General features: G+C 34.8%; 3 protein-coding genes across 5 annotated transcripts; 1 reads left to right on the top strand and 2 right to left on the bottom strand.

Annotated features, from left to right (window-relative positions):
* Nucleotides 1–291: 291 nt before the first annotated feature.
* On the top strand, nucleotides 292–6,339 carry LOC123196404 (dolichyl-diphosphooligosaccharide--protein glycosyltransferase subunit STT3B). Its single transcript, XM_044610421.1, has 6 exons — nucleotides 292–1,330; nucleotides 1,819–2,355; nucleotides 2,674–3,128; nucleotides 3,597–3,719; nucleotides 4,440–4,499; nucleotides 5,884–6,339. Exons 1-6 carry the CDS (start codon nucleotides 455–457, stop codon nucleotides 6,011–6,013), a joined length of 2,181 nt encoding a protein of 726 aa, XP_044466356.1. The 5' UTR covers nucleotides 292–454; the 3' UTR covers nucleotides 6,014–6,339.
* A 2,037-nt stretch (nucleotides 6,340–8,376) lies between these two features.
* On the bottom strand, nucleotides 8,377–13,082 carry LOC123196831. Of its 3 annotated transcripts, XR_006497749.1 has the most exons (4): nucleotides 12,744–13,081; nucleotides 12,144–12,274; nucleotides 8,813–9,760; nucleotides 8,377–8,733 (listed from the first exon to the last, which is right to left on the bottom strand). XR_006497749.1 is itself a non-coding variant. In XM_044610966.1 (3 exons), exons 1-3 carry the CDS (start codon nucleotides 12,864–12,866, stop codon nucleotides 8,932–8,934), a joined length of 1,083 nt encoding a protein of 360 aa, XP_044466901.1. In that variant the 5' UTR covers nucleotides 12,867–13,081; the 3' UTR covers nucleotides 8,377–8,931. The 3 variants fall into 3 exon arrangements, 2 of the variants coding, with proteins under 2 accessions (XP_044466901.1, XP_044466902.1); XM_044610966.1 differs by having other exon boundaries at nucleotides 8,377–9,760; XM_044610967.1 differs by lacking the exon at nucleotides 12,144–12,274 and having other exon boundaries at nucleotides 8,377–9,760; nucleotides 12,744–13,082.
* A 1,382-nt stretch (nucleotides 13,083–14,464) lies between these two features.
* LOC123196722 (pentatricopeptide repeat-containing protein At1g71210, mitochondrial-like) lies at nucleotides 14,465–18,632 on the bottom strand. Its single transcript, XM_044610816.1, has 2 exons — nucleotides 15,678–18,632; nucleotides 14,465–15,129 (listed from the first exon to the last, which is right to left on the bottom strand). The coding sequence occupies exon 1, from the start codon at nucleotides 18,057–18,059 to the stop codon at nucleotides 15,879–15,881; it is 2,181 nt and encodes a 726-aa protein (XP_044466751.1). The 5' UTR covers nucleotides 18,060–18,632; the 3' UTR covers nucleotides 14,465–15,129; nucleotides 15,678–15,878.
* Between the last annotated feature and the right edge of the window lie 785 nt (nucleotides 18,633–19,417).

Below are 19,417 nucleotides of genomic sequence, written 5' to 3'. Positions count from 1 at the left end.
TATGTAATTATAATTAATACTAATTTAAATATTAATAGTAATGTGTCAATGAATAATGAATAATGTTATATATGTATTACTATTGTACACATTTGTTATTTGTTATAAATGCACATAATCAATGGTTTATTTGGACTATATTTATTTATTTAAGATCTCTGGGGTGAAACGGTTCTCTGTAATAAGCTTTTCAATTTTGTTTGGGGAGGAGTGATACTTTCCAAACTACTGGCGTTGTTTTGAAATTATACCAAAGAAATTTCATACGAAGTCAACAACATGAACCCCGATGTATAAATACTAAAACCCTTACAAACTCACTCGGTCGCTGCAAAATTTCCCGGAAAATTTTAACATCTGCCATGAAAAATCAACGCTCTTAACACAATTTCATCCCCAATTCCCACAAATACAGACGTAGAATTCCCTTTCACTTTCCCCATCCTCTCCCAAAATGGCTGCCACTCTCGGATCGTCATCATCAGATCTACTTTCAAGCCTCACTCTCAAATCTTTCAAGCTGAAAACCAAGCAGCAAGAGCTCCTGATCCGCGTCTCCATCCTCTGTTTAGTCTACATTCTCGCCTTCATCACTCGTCTCTTTAGTGTCCTCCGTTATGAGTCCATGATCCACGAATTCGACCCTTATTTCAACTACAGAACCACTCTCTACTTGACCGAGAAGGGCTTCTACGAATTCTGGAATTGGTTCGACTCCGAATCGTGGTACCCACTTGGCCGAATCATCGGTGGGACCCTCTACCCGGGTCTCATGGTCACGGCCGCCATAATTTACTGGGCTCTCCGGTTCCTACGGTTCGCCGTACACATCCGTGAAGTCTGTGTTTTAACGGCGCCGTTTTTTGCTTCCAATACGACCCTTGTTGCGTATTTTTTCGGTAAAGAGATCTGGGATTCGGGGGCGGGCCTTGTGGCAGCTGCGTTAATCGCTATATGTCCTGGTTATATTTCGAGATCGGTGGCGGGATCTTATGACAACGAAGGGGTGGCGATATTCGCCCTGTTGCTGACGTTTTATTTGTTTGTGAAGGCGGTGAATACGGGGTCGTTGGCGTGGAGTTTGGCGTCGGCATTTGGGTATTTTTACATGGTTTCAGCGTGGGGTGGTTATGTTTTTATTATTAATTTGATCCCGCTTTATGTGCTGGTGCTTCTGATTACTGGGAGGTATTCAATGAGGCTTTATGTTGCTTATAATTGTATGTATGTTTTGGGAATGTTACTGGCTATGCAAATTCGGTTTGTTGGGTTTCAGCACGTGCAGTCTGGGGAACATATGGCTGCCATGGGCGTGTTCTTCTTGATTCAGGTTTGGCTTTTTAGTTATTTCTATCCATGTATCTGTTGGTTTTAGAAATAGAAAATGCATCATTCTGAATATGATTGTGTTCTGTAAATGAGTTTAAATTGTTTGCTGATGTTACAGTGAAGCTGATAATAAAAGCTTAAGTGATGGTTTGATATTGTTGTTTTTCTTTCAAATGATGCACTTTCCTGCCAGCCAAGTTATTGAGTTTCATGCATTTCATTATAAGAAATCCAAATATGGCATATTGTTTTGGGTTTTTGGATCATTTCTAAACAGTTTTACAATGTGAGTGAGGCTTTCTTCTCATTAGTTTTTTAATTTTAATTTTAATATGTTTGTGTGTGCATGTGTAATTGCATGATAACATTATGGCTATGCTGCATGTTGTGGGAAATCTTAAAATTTGATGAAGTTTGTTGAATGTATTGATGAGGATTATGTCTTAAAATGGGAAGTTGTACGTGTCATTAATGGATTAATTGGTGCAGGTGTTTTACCTCTTAGATTGGGTTAAGTACATGTTAAGTGACACAAAGCTGTTTGAAGCCTTTTTGAGGATTACTGTGGGCACTGCAGCAGGTGTTGGTGCAGTTGCCCTGGGAGTTGGTATGGCATCTGGGTATATTTCTCCATGGACAGGCCGATTTTATTCCTTGCTGGATCCAACATATGCTAAGGATCACATACCAATTATTGCGTCTGTCTCTGAGCATCAGCCAACAGCATGGTCATCTTTCATGTTTGATTTTCATATCCTGCTTTTCCTTTTCCCAGCTGGTCTCTATTTCTGCTTCAAAAGGTTGTCAGATGCCACTATATTTATTGTTATGTATGGTCTCACGAGCATGTATTTTGCTGGTGTTATGGTTCGGTTGATTCTTGTTGCCACCCCTGCTGTATGCCTAATCAGTGCTATTGCTGTTTCTGCCACCATAAAGAATTTGACTATGGTGTTAAGGTCAAAAAGCAAGACTCCTGCTACTGGTTCCAGCAAAGGAGCTAGTGGTTCAAAGGCCTCCTCAAGGGTGAGATTTAGTACTATATTTAGCCTTTTAGTTGTTCTTGGTCATAAAGTATAGGGGCTTTATTTTTGTGTTTCATAGTTGTAGCAATTTTCTTGTTATTTATCAGTGCTACAGTCCTTCAAATTGTCTTTTATATGAAATATGATTAACATTGATTACTGTGTAAGAACTGCTATCAAATCTGGAACTAGCCACCAGAGGTCATCAAATTTATAAATGGTGTTTCTTTTCTGTCAATTGCCATTTTTTATGGGCATTTACCCCCTAGTGGTAGGTCTGTTAAAAAGATTATATTTTTCTTGTTTGTTGCATGAACAGGCTTTACCTGATCAATCCCAGCCATTCCAAAAAAATGGTGCTATTGCATTGCTTCTTGGTGCTTTTTACCTGCTCAGTAAGTATGCCACTCACTGTACCTGGGTCACATCAGAGGCTTACTCATCTCCCTCGATTGTCTTGGCTGCAAGGGGTGCCCATGGCAATAGAGTCATCTTTGATGATTACCGTGAGGCTTACTTTTGGCTTCGGCAAAATACTCCTCCTGATGCTAAAGTGATGTCCTGGTGGGATTATGGGTACCAAATCACAGCCATGGGAAACAGAACTGTCATTGTTGATAATAATACCTGGAACAATACTCACATTGCCACCGTTGGACGTGCAATGTCTTCTTATGAGGATGAGGCTTATGAGATAATGAAATCACTTGATGTGGATTATGTGTTAGTTGTTTTTGGAGGTGTCACAGGTTACTCATCCGATGATATAAACAAGTAAGTTTCTGAGTTACATTTCAAATATTTGTCCACAAACGTGAAAGATCCTTAGTATTCTTTTTCCTATTTTCTGTTAATTTTCAACTTTTGTCTTGATTTTAATGGTGGTAATGATCAATATAATTAAGCATTTTACTGCCACCTGACCCGAAAGCCCTTTCTCTTATTGTGGAAGAAAGGATGGTGGTACAATCATGGGTTAAATTGTACTCTTTACTCTTTAGTAATAAATGAATTGTCAAACTCTATGTGATGACAGTCATCAAATAATATTTGATAATGGCAACAAAAATCATCTTAATCTCCTCTTTGGCTTATAATTAAGGGTGATCATCTTCTGTTGAAGAAGGGATGATCATTAGGCTTTTAAAACTCTCTTCTCTTTATCTTTGTCAGCTAAGTATTTCTATTATATTATCTTGTAGAGATAATTAATCCTTACAAATAGAAATTCTTTTGTACTAGATTTTTGTGGATGGTTAGAATTGGAGGGGGAGTATTCCCTGTGATCAAGGAACCTGATTACCTTGTTAATGGGGAGTATCGTGTTGACAAAGGTGCTGCGCCCAAGATGTTGAATTGCCTCATGTAAGTTTCATAGTATTTTTTTTTATCAAGTATTTTGGCATATACTGTTTCTGATGGAGTATTGCATAGCAAGAATTGTTTAACAAACTTTCAGCTTGATTTGGATTTTGCTCTTTTGTTTGTTTTTTTTTTTTCTCTATATTGGTTTATGTTTTTATATTACCTATTATGTGGTGAAATGTCAAAACTTTATCTTGGATACCTATGAACATTTGTTATGCTTATGTATATGAACGAAAATCCGAAGGCCCATTTGGTTTGTGATTTCAAAATAAATTTCAAAACTGAGATTCAATTGAAGTTATCTTTCAATATTCTTTTAGCATTCTAACTAGATGTTAAAATAGTGTTTTCAGAGTTCAAAAATTATGAAAAACAGATCAAATAACCTTTTTCTTCTGATTTTGCATTTGATTTAAGGATATTACTCGACAACTCGTTTTGACAATATTACCCCACACAAGTCTTTTTATATTCTTTTGAATCCATTGTTTTCAAAAGCAAAAAATCATATATTCTAGATCAAATGGGCCTTGAGATATTTTCCAATTTTCCAATTACTAATTCATTATATTTCAAATCCCTCCATTAGATCTCATAGGAGTAGAAGACATGAAAATCTAATACAAATGTAATATTGATTCTCTGACACTCAGTGTGTCGCAACTGTTAGGTGCCGAGAAGCTTTTATCTTATATATTTATTTGTTTTTTTAATTAGGTACAAGCTTTCCTACTATCGTTTTGGAGAGCTGGTAACAGAATATGGCAAACCACCTGGGTAAGTGAAACATAAATCTGCTTTGTTTGGTAATTACATACTACACAACACACATTCATGAGGTCAGTCTTGTCACATTATCACTTGATAGTGCGGTCCGTGATGTTAATAAAGGAACTGAAAGATTCCTAGCAAATGTAATTCCTATTATAATATTCCATAAAGTTTATGCATTGGTATTCATAGATAGATGGAAAGATCCTACACCTGTAGAATGAAAAAATGTGTTATTAAGGTTATTTAGAGTAAAAAGTTTAAGTTAGAAAAAATTTTTAAGCTGAGAGATTCAACATTTTACTTTTCTTCTCTGGTTTTAATGTGGGCCTTGCTGCATGTAACAAGTGATAGAAGGACAAGGACATTGTCTGTGGCCATGGAAATTCAACATTACCTTTCATTCACTGAGTTAACTTTAATGTGTAACCAGACTTGCACTAATAATTGATTTGGGGTTTCACTCTGATAATAGTGCATGGAGAAAAATGACAATTGCATAAATGACATGTCTGAATGTTGATGGTGTTCAAACCAAATTAAACTGGGATGAACCTTTCAATATTTTTCTGTACTTACTTTCTGTTAACTAACAAATATATCCTGTATTTTTTGTTCAGATCTCTTCACCTTTATGTAGTGGTCTCCTCTCTTGTTCTTGTGTTTTCCTTGGGTGTGGGTAGTATGTAGATTTTCCGAATGTTTCACTAAAGATTGAATGATATTGAACCTCCTGAGGTTTTATTGAATAAGAAATATCCCCCTTAGGATTTAGAATTAACACGAGTTATCTTGCTGTTAATGAGCTATTAAACTTGTCCCATAAAGAGTTATGTATATTGATCTAATTGCCCTTCCACCATTTATCTAAACACCTGAATCTTAGGGGATTTTGTTCTTCAATAAAACTGTTGGTGATAATTGGCATTAACTCCTTTTAATCTTTGTGAACTAATCTGCCTTGCAAACCTCTGACATATTAGTATTTTCTTTATTTTATTTTGTAAGTTGATTTTTTATTGAGTTTCTTAGGATTTTCCCATAGAAAGTCGTATGACAAGAATTCAGTTACATAGAGCTGAATAGGCAGATGGAAGTCAACAACAAAGATCTATTTTCTGCTTCTGCAGTTGATTTTAGTATCCTTGGCTGTGTTTCTGTGTTTTATAAATGAGAAGGTAGAGAAGAGGGAAATGGCATAGGATTTAGCCTTTTTAAGAGACCCTTCTCATATATCAACCTCAACTTATGAAGCGAGTCACCTTTCAGGCAACCTGCTTTGATTTCCCAGCAGTTTGCATCAATTGGTGTCTACATTTTTCTCAAGTGAAGGCTTTTGCTATGCTTACAGACAAGCTTAACATCATTGTAATTGATTTTGTGTTGGCAGGTATGATCGAGCCAGGGGGGTTGAAATCGGAAATAAAGATATCAAACTTGAATATTTGGAAGAGGCATTCACAACGTCTAACTGGATAATTCGTATTTACAAGGTCAAGCCACCTAGTAATAGGTGGTGAGAATTGCTGCAGACGGAGTAGTAATTTGGTTAAAGAAACTGCTTGAGCTTGAGTCTTGCAATTATAGTGTTAGTGATAGAAATCCATATTTTGCTTAGAGATTGAGTTTCTAACATTGAAGGCTCTGAAATTTTCTTGAACCCCTTTCTTTTTTCAAGATTCCATTAAACTCCTCTCAACGGCAACTATACAAGCTATTTATTCCTTCCCGATATGGTTAAAAGGTTGTTTAGGTCCTCATGACTGCTAGGCTAATGTAATTGATTGGCTTGGTGCAATCTGTAGTTTTGTTTCAGTGTTTCAGTTAATGCTATCTAGTTCCAACATGAATCTTGTCACTTTGGGATTTGCCCTTTTTTGGTGGACAGTGAAGCACAGATGTTTCGTTATCTGGGATTCTTGCTATATTCAAAAAGGACTGCTGCTTGCCTTTATATAGGGTGGATTTGAGCTGAGCTGCAGTGGGTTCAACTCAGTGTTACCCTTGATTGAGCTTGAGTCTTAGCTCAAGTCAATTGGAGTTGTCAGAAAGTCATAGCTAAATTCATTTAGCTATTTTTCATCGTCTCTAATGACTTTTCTTCTTTCTCTAGCAACCTTTCTTTTTCTCGTTGACTCAGAGTCGGCTAGAAACCAGCCGTGCCTTGTCCATCAAAATTCTGGGTTGGAGGGGAAAACATAGGTAAAACTTTAAAATAAATCGCTCAGAGCAGTCTTCACCAAGGGATGTGATGGATATTATTTTTTTAGTTATAATTAATGCTTCTTTTATTACATGTAATAACATTTTAATAAGGCCAAAGGATTACTTCCCACCCAAGTTCACATCCATTATCAAAGTTTCATTCTCGAGTTTAAAAAATTTAAAGTCTCCTATATTCACTAATTAGAATTAAAAATTTTATATTAAAAATATAAGTAAAATCGTTATTTTATTAATAATATTAAAAAATATAAAATTTATTATATTTTTTTTATAAGTTTTAAAAATTAATAATTTTATTTCTGTTTAAAGTTTTTTAATTTTAAAAAATGATATTTTCTCTCTCAAAGTGTAGGGTTTTTTTTTTTTCCTGTTTGGTCACCATCTTTAGCGTCCATGACATTCTCTCTTTATCTTAAAATGTTTGTTGGTGTTTTTTCTCTCTAGATCTCTTCATCCCGACAAAAAGATTTGCCTCTGTTATGAAAAGATTTAGAGAGGAAAGACCGTCATACCTTATCATGCATCGATTGATGTTTTAAAATGGACAAAGAAAGTCGTCATGTTTCATCGTGTATTGGTTGATTTAATCATTGTTAAATTCGTTTAACCTAACAATTGAACGGCGGTTTTATACTATTTACCTGATGTAATTACAAGTCAATTCAATTTAATAATTAAAATGGATTTTAATCATAGCTTAACTATTCACAGATGCATCAGTTAGCTCAATTTAGATTTTTAAGTTGTGCTCATAAGAAGATTATTACAACAAAAAGAGAAGGAATTTAGGCCGATGAAATAGTGAGTAACGTTATATACTTAAATATCTAAAATCTTCTGAAAAAGGTTTATGGAGGGACAATAATAAGGCTGTTTTTTCTGATCTCAAAGTTCGATAGATATGAGTTTCAATGTATATTTTTTATCCATGTGTTTTCATTGTTGGATTATTAAGAATTGGTTGTTTGATCTTTTATATACCATAAGATCATCAAAACGGGTGTTTTGTTCTTATGTACTTTTAAGCAATTTTTAATAATTAATTTTTTTTAGTTCACATCAAAATTTTTTAAATGATTTTTTATTCCATTTTCAAATAATAGTTTATTCAAAGCGAGTCTGCATAAACACCAACTTAAATTTAACTTGAAACCAAACCAACCGATTTGAGATCGAGTTTAATTTGTTCTAATTGTTAAACAAGAAAGAAAAGAAAAAGTATGGAATAATAGAATAGTTGGTCAATTCTAAAAGAATCACCGAACAAGAAGAATCACCATATAAAAAAAATTGTGAAAAAAGAAAAATTGCCGGCTAGACAAGCTGTAGTGTGACAATGCCGACAAAACAAGATGGTTCAAGTCAAATCAAACAGTGATCCAAGCTCAGAGCAGCTCGGAAAGGATCCAGGCCTGCTTTAAGTCCATCGTTCCAAGAAGGATGAATTGGAAGCAATACCAGAACTTGGATTGCTCACTACAATTAGAACCAAAGCGAGCTTTGGAAAGCTTTTCTGCTGGTTCTATCAATTTCCATACAGAGGAAAATAGACCTCCATTATTATTTTCCATTAAATTGTTCTGATCTGGTATAATAAATTGTCAATAGAGAACAAAACAAGTACATGTCTCCTACATCTATAGATCCCTTCAGAAGGTTTAGATTCAATAAATTATGGGGATTTATTCATCAATAAATGCGATTCAAGGAATTCATTATACATTATCTCACAGAGTTTCAAATGAGCACCAAATTATACATTTGGGTAGCGGCAGATCAGATGAAGAATCAAAACAACGAAACACGTATAATTGATTCACCGATAAAATAAGATGTTGGCATCACTAATCTAAGTTTAAACTGCTCCCCGATGGGTGAATTATTTTTCTGGACAAAAAAAATTAAAAGAAGTAAGAAAGAGAGATGCATACCCTCTTCATTGCATAATATTCTCCAGATGCTGATGTAGCTGCTGCTTCAGTCTAGTCACTATTCACATTCATACCATGCACATCTGACATTGCAAAACCGTTTGAAATGGAACAGAAATCTCTATTTGTATTCATTTTAGCTACTGTTTTTTCAGGCTTTACCTTTTAAATACACTTTGCAGCTATGAATTGTGGCGGTGTGGTAGACTGTGCTGAGAAAGTCTATTCCACAAGATCAAAGCGAAGAAAAGAAATGATTTCACCAAAGTGCTAGAGCATAACTAATCAAGGGCAGCTTTACCCCTGCGACCAGTTACAGGCTTTGGTAAGCCATTCAAGAGAGGTCTTGTGATAGCTGCCGCGGTTGAGAGAGCCTGCAAGTCAGGTTTTAAACTCCATTTCGAAGTTGGCCAAATGGATGAACTACTGCTATCCTGGTCCTGGAAGCTTGGCGTGCTTGATGATTTACGGACCCCAACAGGTCCATCAGTAATTACAGAATCTCCCAAGCCCACCGGAATAGTATTCAGCCAGCCCGACTCTGAATCAGTGGCCAGTGCTATTCGACTGGCTGATTTTGGCCTCATGGCCAAACCCTTTCCTGTTACAGATGAAAACCCATTGCTTCCACCACCATTTTCTTCTTTCAATAACCTTTCAGGTGTATCAGCTTCAGCTTTCTGACGCCTTCGAACAGACTTTTCATTGGATTTCTCCCCCTCTGACTCTCCCGCTTCAGCAAGAGGCACATAGTCAGACATTGCACCATTCTCATGAACAAATCCATCAGCTTGTCTTGGCTCTTGGTGGCGGATTGAAAAAAGATCAGACATTGGCGAGGTTTCAGCAAGCAGTTCTTCATTCAGGTAATCTGAACTGCTGGACCTGGTTCTGTAAACTGCCATCTCCATGTCTTCAGAAGCACCCTTGTGATTTTGAGGTTTGAGGCCATAGTAATTCTGTAAAGTGCTCATAGCTGGAGAGACCTTCTGTACAGGTCTTGCAGCAGGAGATACCTTCTGTGGAGATGATTTTATTCTTAGAGACTCAAATGAATCCAAAATATTAGAATAGCTGTGTCGAGGAGGAGTCCTTTCTTTATTGTTTTCTCTGCAATAAGTAACAGCACAGCAAGTCAAGTCACAGCAAATCTGGAATAGACAACTGATACAAAGATTCTAACTCATCGACTAATGAGCAGGATCGTAGAAAAAGCCTTTAACAATTTAATTTTCTAGATAATAGAGTTACATCCAAAAGAATTAGAAATGTACCTACACCAGTCTGAAATCTCTTGGGAAATATTCATTCACACATACATATGGAGACATGTGCTAAAGCTCTATTCTAGATACCATAAATTAAATGGTAAAGAAAGACTAAAACCAGTGGCAAAAGCTACCCACCATCAAAATGCTTTCTGACAGTAAAATACCATAGCTAGGATATCAAAATTGCATATGCAACTAAAAAAACTACACATATGTACATATTGCTTTTTAGATAAACACTAAGCTTTCTGGAGCATCTAAACAATATCCAGCAACAGTACTGCTCATAGTCCTTCATTGTTAATTTTTTAGCATCCATGGCAACAAATAAATGACAAGATGCATGATGATAGCAGGTAGAGAACAGTAAGTAAAGAAGAATCTCTAATATTTAGGCACAAGGAAAAAGCCTCAGGTTACAATAGGGGATAGTTCCTGACACAGCAAAATCCCCAATATTTATTAACACAAGGCAGAATGGTAAACATACGAGACAAACCGCAAGGTTTTTTTTAGTAAGTAATTCAAATCAAGGTTTTACAAGTGTGACAGAGACTTAAACTCTTCCCTTTTCCCTCAAAGCAAGTTAATTATGTCATATAAGATTTTTTACCAGAATACAAAATTTTCAATCACTAGAAGCAATGTTAAGATTAATATTAGAATTACTGCAGGTCGCCCTTCATATGTATGTTCTTAAAAAACCATGAATTGAGGGAATACAAATAAATCTCACCACATAGAGGGAAAATCTCCTGACCTTTATATCTTTATGAAGTCATTGTTGCACATGAAAAATGAGAGTGGAAAAATTATCCTTGCCTTTACAACAACTAGGTAACAATATTTGTTATGATGCAAGTCAAAAAAAGACTAAAGAAAGATGGAACTCTAATTTCAAATAAAAGTTTTTCACTATGATCTATGCCAGTGATGTATCAACATCACAAAAACAAGGACACTAACCATACATAGGATATGAAATAGGCATATATTCCTAATGACATGTTAGACTTTGACATGAAGTTGTTTTTTATTCAAAACAAAGGGCTCAATTCAGCAGTTGGGCCTTTTAAAAATAATTTTAAGACCAATGCGTAAAGGCTATGTTTTTTCATTCATAAAAGTGGGACATATGCATAAAAGCTATATGTGGGTAAAAGAAAGTATCCCCTCTTTACAATACTTTTACTATTAACAACTGAGTCATTCTCATACATTATGATTATAAGTCCCATAAATTCGAATTCAGTATTGTAGTTTTTAAAATAAAAAAAAAGAGGAACCCCATAGAACTTCTTAGTAAACAGGATAGACTAGCAGTCTCAGAGAACAACCACAACACTCTTGCAGTCTGATGAGAACACAAGGTGTCAACCATAAAATGAAACTGAACCTTCAAGACACAACTGTACAACAGCATAGAAGGATATGAACAACATCACTAGCGATAACAGGCATGTGTTTTTATCTATTACTGAATCTCCTTGGGAACCAAAAAAAAAAAAAAACATTTAGTAGTCAAATATTAACTATAAAATAACCTATATAATGTGTCTCCTTAAGTGCCATGCTTAATCACATAAAGAGCATGTAAGTAATAACACTGTAATTTTTTGTAGACATACAAAAAAGCAAATCATTTATACCACCCAAACTCACAAGGCTAAAAGGACACTAGGCAAGAGTGATGTTAATCACTCAATGTCTCGATTTATTGACAGGGACACTCTAAAATACAGGTGAGGTATCAGACATAGCAGGCTAGGCTGGCAGATGAGAACTACCTCATCCCCGTCAAATGACTCAATAGTCAGACCACTCCATATAATAGATAAGTCACATACAATTATTGAAGGGTAATTCCAAACATCCACAGTGTAGAACTTCTACAAATTAAATCATGGAATAACAGACACCATATATGTTTCTCTCATCATCTTTCACTTCAGTTCCCTTTTACATCCACTCTTCCCCCACACATCCTCTAAACTTAAGAAAAAAATTCAGATTAGAGAGATTAAGAGAGAGTTAAAATCATGGTTTATCTGCAATAGATGCCAGGACAAAAAATTTACAATGCTGTACATTTAGAAGAAGCCAACAGAATGGAGACACCATTTGTTTCAGGAAGTGAAAACAAGAAGTGTGTCACAAAAAGATGAATAAAAAATGTAAATGGGAAAAAAAAAAACAAAGACTTGGGAGTGCTATAATAGTACCCTAAAGAAGAAGAACCGTCAGAAAAACAAGGAGATGGTGGATGTCTTCCTGGTAATGGTATCTGCAATGTTTTCAAAGCAAACATTTGAAGATCTGTAGCCAACCCATTCAGTCTTTTGATGTCAGCCACCTATTAAAAAACATTCACCAAACTCGCATCATCACTCATTAAACCAAACACACAATACAAACATTAGCAAAGTCTCATATTTACCCATCAAACCAAACAAAAATCTCTTCACATCTCCTAGAAAACTATCACAACTCATTTCACAAAGTTCAACAAACGAAAAATATACTAATACTATCACTGAGTTGCAAAACATGATGCAAACTCCCAGTAACACCCATCAAACTAATCAAAAAACTCGAACAGAATAAATCGCAGCCCAATTCATAATACGGCAACAGAATTTAAAAAAAAAAAAAACATATAAAATAAATGCCACAAACCAACATTATAGACATTTCTAAAACACCCACTACAAAATTGATAACATTCGAAAAATAAAAACCAAAAACCTCAATGTATTCCACCAGATCGTGACAGAGAAACACAAACCCAGATGAAATTTACAGCAAAAAACAAAGAGAGATACCTCGACACCATACTTGATGGCGACACCAGCAAGAGTGTCCATCTTGGACACGTGATGTTCGATATAATTTCTAGTATTTGATCCTCCTCCTCCACCTGAATTACTTCCATATGAAGGAGACATCTGGGTTTTGAGCCCAATTTTCTTACGATTCAAACAAAAACCAGTTGCAGATCAATGTTATTGAAGCCGTATTTGAGTAAGATTCGACTCAGATTCCAACCCAATTGACCAAAATGTATCAAAATTGTTATTGTTTATGGCTTCGACGCAGTAATTAATATTAAAAAAATAAAAAAAAAAGTCCACAATATGCCTTCAAATTAAAGAGAATTCAATAATTTTGATGTTGAATTTTTTATATACATAATAATAAATGATACAATAAATACAAACACTTTTATAAATAAATTCATGTTTATTATTGGTATATAATGATGCTTACTTTTTATTTATTTTCAATTAAAAATAAAATTAATAATCAAATCATTTAATTATACAATTTATATAAATAAATTAATAAAAAAAGTTTATATTATATTATAACTCATATTTTGAATCAGTAATACCTTATATACATATAATAAATACAATTACATCAAAAATATTAAATATATTATTATATGATGAATAAAAATTTATTTATATTCAATTTTAAATATTAAATTTAATCATCAAATATTGTATTATTATATATATTATCTAAATATTTAAAATTAAATATAATAACACTTGTCACTTTTTAATAGGTATATTCATTGTTAACGTATATAATATTTAAAATATTTATTATTATTTTATTTTAATTGAAAAGTTGTTTATGCGTTCCCATATTTGACAAAGAGTCAGCAAGCTGTAATTATTATTTCCTCATAAAAAATGACATGACGCGCTTTACTGTAAAGGGCGACCGACAACCGACAAATGGGTGCAGTAAAAAAATGATAAGTCGTCTCTTTCATTTTGGAGAGAAAATTTTGTTATTGTCTGGTTCACAATTCATTTGATTTTATCATGTGATGAGGGCCAATATCCGAACATCACAATTTGAAAGTTTGATTTCCACTTGTAATATTGACAAAATTAAAAAATAAATAAATAAATGAGAAATGAAATTATACACATTTCTAATACAAAATAAATGATTTCGGAAATTAAATTCTTAACACCTTTTAGTCCTTTCGAATATTTAATTCATGTCACAACTTCTATTTTGCCTGCTTTATTTCAATATCATTGTTTTAAAACTTGAGCTATTGATTTGAGAGAGAATCGATGACAAATATAGTTCGAGTCATAATTAAAACCCCTTGAACCAATAAATTAGATGACACAATATTAGATCGAATAAATAGTAACACATTATAGTTCAACTATTAAATCAGATTATCAAATAACTAAAATCTATTTTAAAAATTTAATTATGTCATATTAATATCACCGATTAACCAATTGAATGTTTACAGTTTTTTAGCACTAGAGATTTTCATACTTCACGATAATCTATGGAGGAATTTTATCTAAACCATTTCTCATTACCATTGTTTCAAATTCACGATTAGTCTGACTTAAAATTGATATCAAATCTAATTTAAGTCATGACTAAAAGTTGTAGTCATTAGATCGAATTGAGCTAAGAAAAAATTTAATGAATTGTATCAAATCGCAGTTCAACTATTAAGTCAAATTAGACCAAACATCATGCAAATATCATGAAGTTATTATATGAAATTTTAATTATGTCATATTGAGATGACCAATTGATTGGACTGACTTGACATAATAGGTTGACCAATCAACGTCCAATCCGAGTCCAAAAATGTTGCCCATTACAACAAATAAGAATGTTAAATAATCCATCTTCCTCTCTTTCAAACGAGGGTAACAAGGGTTGCTTTTGGTTGTACTAATGGTTGAAAATCACTATTTATCTATCTTGCATAGTCATCCAATCCGATGGATCAAAAGATTCAATTATTAGTTGAACCAGGAATCCAGGATCCAAAGGCCACTTATGAACTCAATAGAGGTCCACAATCTGAAGAACGACAATAACTTTCTATTGAGGCTTTATTTTTATATCCCATATGATATATCATTGCTCTTCCAATACATGAAAGGCATACTTTGGAAACTAGGAATAGATCTTTAGATATAATCTATAACAAGATTGTGAAAGGATACTAATAAGGAAAATATCTAATTCCATGAGATTAAATGCAATAACTGAAGCTTGAAGACAGTACCTATTCGGGCTCTTCGGGCTCTTCTGGCTCTTCAAGGTTCCATGTCTACTGAAAGTCCAGATACTTTCTTGGGGTTTGTGTGAGCCATACTGCATGGATCTTAACTCCATATCTTCCCTTTCAAAGCTTTAAGGCATTTGCTGCATGAAGATCAAGTGTCTATAATCCAAACCATGAATGACAAAACATGTTGCAGAAGAATATCCATATAAAGTTGAAGAGATAAACTAGAGCTGTAACAGTTCTGACTTCATATGCATGTGCTGAAAAGACATTAATAATCATGATTTGAAATTTACTTGGCAGGGACATCAGTTACATTTCTTTCACACCATAGCACACAATAGAAAACCAATTGAATCAAACACAGAACTGCAGTGGCTGCAGCTCGGCTCAAGCACGCATGCATATATCATTGTTGAGCGAAGAACACAACAAAATTTGCATATTTATTCCTGCCGCACTAATTCTCTACTTCTAACACATATATAGTACACAATTAAACTTTTTAGAATGACAAAATCTCTGAGCCATAAAGTAAAATGCCTTATGCCAATGCAATCTTAAAAACTACATCAAATTTCCTTCTTGTAGTTGATTATTGATCTACAGAAACTAGAGTAAGACTCATAGAGCTCGATTGAGATAATCCACATATTAAATGATATTAAGGCATAAGAAAACATACAATTTCCCAAAAATTTTTGTCTGTCTCTCTGGATGTGAATTTTTTGCACCTAGCTAGTTTAAAATGCAGAACTTAGCTAAATAAATGCCCATTGTCTCTATCCAACTTTTTGGATAGAGACAATGTCAAGACCTCTCCGATACATCTCCTCCAATTTTCTCTTAGCCTTATCAATCCCCCCAGATCTGTAAAGACCATAAACTAAGACTTTATAAGTCCATTGGTCAGGCCTTGGATAGAGACAATGTCAAGACCTCTCCAATACATCTCCTCCAACTTTCTCTTAGCCTTATCAATCCTCCCAGATCTGTAAAGACCATAAACTAAGACTTTGTAAGTCCATTGGTCGGGCTCATAACCCTTCCGACATATCTTATCGAAAAATTCACAAGCATGATCTATATCTCTCTTGATTAGCTGTTTCAATAATATATTGTAAGTAATGATGTCAGGCTTAAAACACAGCTGAATAACTTCTTCTAAGTTTTCAATATCTTCACTTGCTCCAATATTGCCAGAAAATGAAAATGCTCCAATGAGCCGGCCAAGCAATGAAATCTTTGATGTCTCATTTTGCAGATCTATCGACCGAATCCAGGCCTCATAGAGATCTTGAGTCTTCAAGGCATGCATCAAAAGAGTATTACCAAGAAAGGATGTAACATGGCGCCCAACTTTCTCCATGCCAGTAATAACATGAACCGCCATATCATATTTCCTACTTAAGCAAAGCTGCTTTATAAGAATCTCATAGCATTCAGTGCTTGGAACCCATCCATCAGTCTTCATATGTTCCAAGAACCCTAATGCCATATCTATTTTACCAAGTTTGCAGAAACCAATAATCATAACTTCATACAATTTTTTCCCGACCTTTCCTTTCTGATGCAAATCACTGAAGAAATCTAAAGCATCTGAAATTCTTTCACTCTTTAGATAGCTCAGCAACATTGCACTGTTTTCACCCGAACTGGGCTCAAGGCCACTTCTCTGTATCATCTCATATACTTCTTTGGCCATCTCAGGCAATTTGGCATGCCCAGCTCCATCAATGAAGATATCATAATTCATTGGATTGGATGCTTGACGAGACAGCTCCATCTCCAGCAGCTGCAAGAATTGCTTTTCTGGATTTTTCACGTCAGCGAAACTACGAATGATAGTTCTGAACAATGCTTTACTTGGTTTGTGACCCTTTTCCTGCATTTCAATTAGAAGTGTAGCAGCAACATCTGCCTTGTTGCACTTGATAAAACCACATATCAAACTACGATAAGCAGCCTTAGTAGCAACTTTATTTATTCTATTGAGATTCCCATAAATCAAATAGCCATCTTCTACCCTACCAGCTCTGCATAAAGCAGATATAAAAATATCATATGTGGAATCACTCGGTGCAAACTTTCTGTCCAAGGCAAAAATGAGCAGCTCTGTCATCTTCTCAAGCTTCCCTTCTCTGCACAAAGTAGCAGCAAGTATATAAAAGGTTTTTCCACCAGGAAAAAAGCCTTGGTCAATGGCATTCTTCAGCAAATTATAAGCTTCATCGATACTTCCATCCCCACACAAAGAATTTATCAAAAAGTTGTAAACCATGCCATTTGGGGAGAGCCCAAACTCCTGCCTTGAATTGAATAACTCAAGTGCAACTTCTACCATCCCAGCTTTGCAAAAGAAGCAGAGTGCATAATTCATGGTAACCCTGTCTGGAACAATCTCATTCTCCTTCATCTCCATGAGCACATCAAAAACCTCCATTAGACGGTTCTCTCTCAAAAGCCTAGACACCAACATATTATACTGAAACACATCCGGAACAAGCCTTCCCAATGATTTCATACTGTTCAGAAACTCCAAAGCTCCATCTAACCTCCCAGCCCTAACAAGATTTCCAACCCAAACACCACAAGTAAAATCCAACTGCACTAAACCCGATTCCCTAATTTCCTTTAATAGCTTTTCTGCCACCTCAAATTTGTCTTTCCTACAAAGCGCTTCGACAACAACACACACTGAATACTCATTAAACACAACCCCACTACTCACAAGTCCATGTAAATACTCCTCCGCCTCAGCCAATAGATTCTGCTTACACAAACTCTTCATCTTAATGGATAAGGTAACCTCATTCTCAAAACCCCTTAAAGCAATCTGCTTAGCAATCATATTAGCTGAATCAAAACGCCCCTGCTCAACTAAAGCATTCAGAAGCACATGATACGACCAAAAATCCAAATCTAAACCCTTATTCCGAATTTTACCAAACAATTCCAATGCAAACTCAGGTTTCCCAGCAATGGCATACCCCGTGACCAAAATATTTTTAAATTTCACATAATAAAGGTATTTATTACTCACAAACTTGTTAAGAAAATCGAACATTAAAGACCTCTGTTCCGCCTTCTGAAGGATCTTGAAAATAGCATGAAACGTGGCGCGAGTGTGATGAAACCCAGGTTGGCGCCCAGCCCAATCGAAAAACTTAAGACAAGACAACACATCTTCCCCATTCCTATAAGCCAATACTTCAAGAACGAACGCTTGGGAAAGGCGAAGATTCAACCGAGCGAGAGCGAAATCGGCGGCAAAACGAGAGGCAAGTCGTCACAGTGGTGGGCATTTAATATCCCGAAAATTTGATCCAAAACGTGACTGTTTTGGGTCTTGAACCATTCTTTGAATGAGGGAACCAGGTGTTTGGCGCTCAGCTCTCCAACTGCAGGGGCGGTTGAATAGCTAGAAATCTGATTGAACAAATGTGAAGAAGTGGAAGAAGAAGAACCCAAAGTGGGGGCACTTAGAAGGCGAAGTGGCAAGAGAAAGAGCCTGCTTTTGGCTACCTGTTTAAGCGAAAGCATGAGTGGTGTCTTGAGCGGTTGACGATGAAGGCAAGGCTCGGCTTAGCATGGACTTTGTTGGACACAAAGCGCAAGCAAGCATCTGGTAAACAAGAAAAGGAGAGGTTTTGTCTAATAATAAATTACAAGTTTCCCTACAGGGTTTGGGACAATTACAATGCCGTCCTTTTCGATTCTTAAACTGTAAACGTTATTTATCTTTTCAAAATTTTGAAAAAGATAAAATATAAAGGAAAACTAATAGTTCTGAATCGGATTGGAAAATGTGTGATCGGAAGGAAATTGCATGATTTAGGTCAAACTGCAATGGATTATGACAACCCGAGTCAACATAACCCACATTAAAACGCATGATCCGAAAATTTGTAAATTGTGAAAAGGCTTTATAGAAAGTTCATGGACTAATATGCATTATTACAAAATTTAAAAATTATAAAATATAAAAATATAATTTTTGATAAATTGATCTATCAAAAAATCTATACAGGCACAACCTATATTGTTATAAGTCATGCCTCAAACCTTCAGGTTTTCTAAGTTGACAAATAAAAAGATAAATTAATAATTTGTAATAAAATTAAATGATTTTTATTAACAAAAATAAATAATAAATGAATAAATAAATTTTTTAAACTAAAAATTAAAAATTTTGTTCGATAAAAATTTGTGTGAGAGGTAGTTATTCCACTAAAAATAAAATAAAACTCTCAATGTAATATTGTTATTGAGTAATGCTCGGTAATATCGATAAGGGTATTTTTGTCCAAACATTTAGACAGAAAATTTCTTAAATTCTAATTATTTTTCATGACATCTATTCACCCCTCCCAAAACTGGTTGTTTGACTAAATAAGAAACATTTCTTCGGATAAAATATTAAGG

The sequence above is a fragment of the Mangifera indica genome, chromosome 14 (genome assembly GCF_011075055.1).
Source record: "Mangifera indica cultivar Alphonso chromosome 14, CATAS_Mindica_2.1, whole genome shotgun sequence".
NCBI lineage: Eukaryota > Viridiplantae > Streptophyta > Magnoliopsida > Sapindales > Anacardiaceae > Mangifera > Mangifera indica.
Note: the sequence above shows the minus strand (reverse complement) of the source record. Positions and strands in the feature narration are given on the sequence as shown.

Excerpts from the sequence above, each read along its gene's own strand:
- LOC123196404 (XM_044610421.1), top strand. The coding sequence starts at position 455 with ATGGCTGCCACTCTCGGATCGTCATCATCAGATCTACTTTCAAGCCTC. Across the intron at positions 2,356-2,673 it reads GTTCAAAGGCCTCCTCAAGG|GCTTTACCTGATCAATCCCA; the intron begins GTGAGATTTAGT and ends TTGCATGAACAG. Across the intron at positions 4,500-5,883 it reads GAATATGGCAAACCACCTGG|GTATGATCGAGCCAGGGGGG; the intron begins GTAAGTGAAACA and ends TTGTGTTGGCAG.
- LOC123196831 (XM_044610966.1), bottom strand. The coding sequence starts at position 12,866 with ATGTCTCCTTCATATGGAAGTAATTCAGGTGGAGGAGGAGGATCAAAT. Across the intron at positions 12,275-12,743 it reads CCATCAAGTATGGTGTCGAG|GTGGCTGACATCAAAAGACT; the intron begins GTATCTCTCTTT and ends GTTTTTTAATAG. Across the intron at positions 9,761-12,143 it reads GACGGTTCTTCTTCTTTAGG|AGAAAACAATAAAGAAAGGA; the intron begins GTACTATTATAG and ends TACTTATTGCAG.
- LOC123196722 (XM_044610816.1), bottom strand. The coding sequence starts at position 18,059 with ATGTTCGATTTTCTTAACAAGTTTGTGAGTAATAAATACCTTTATTAT.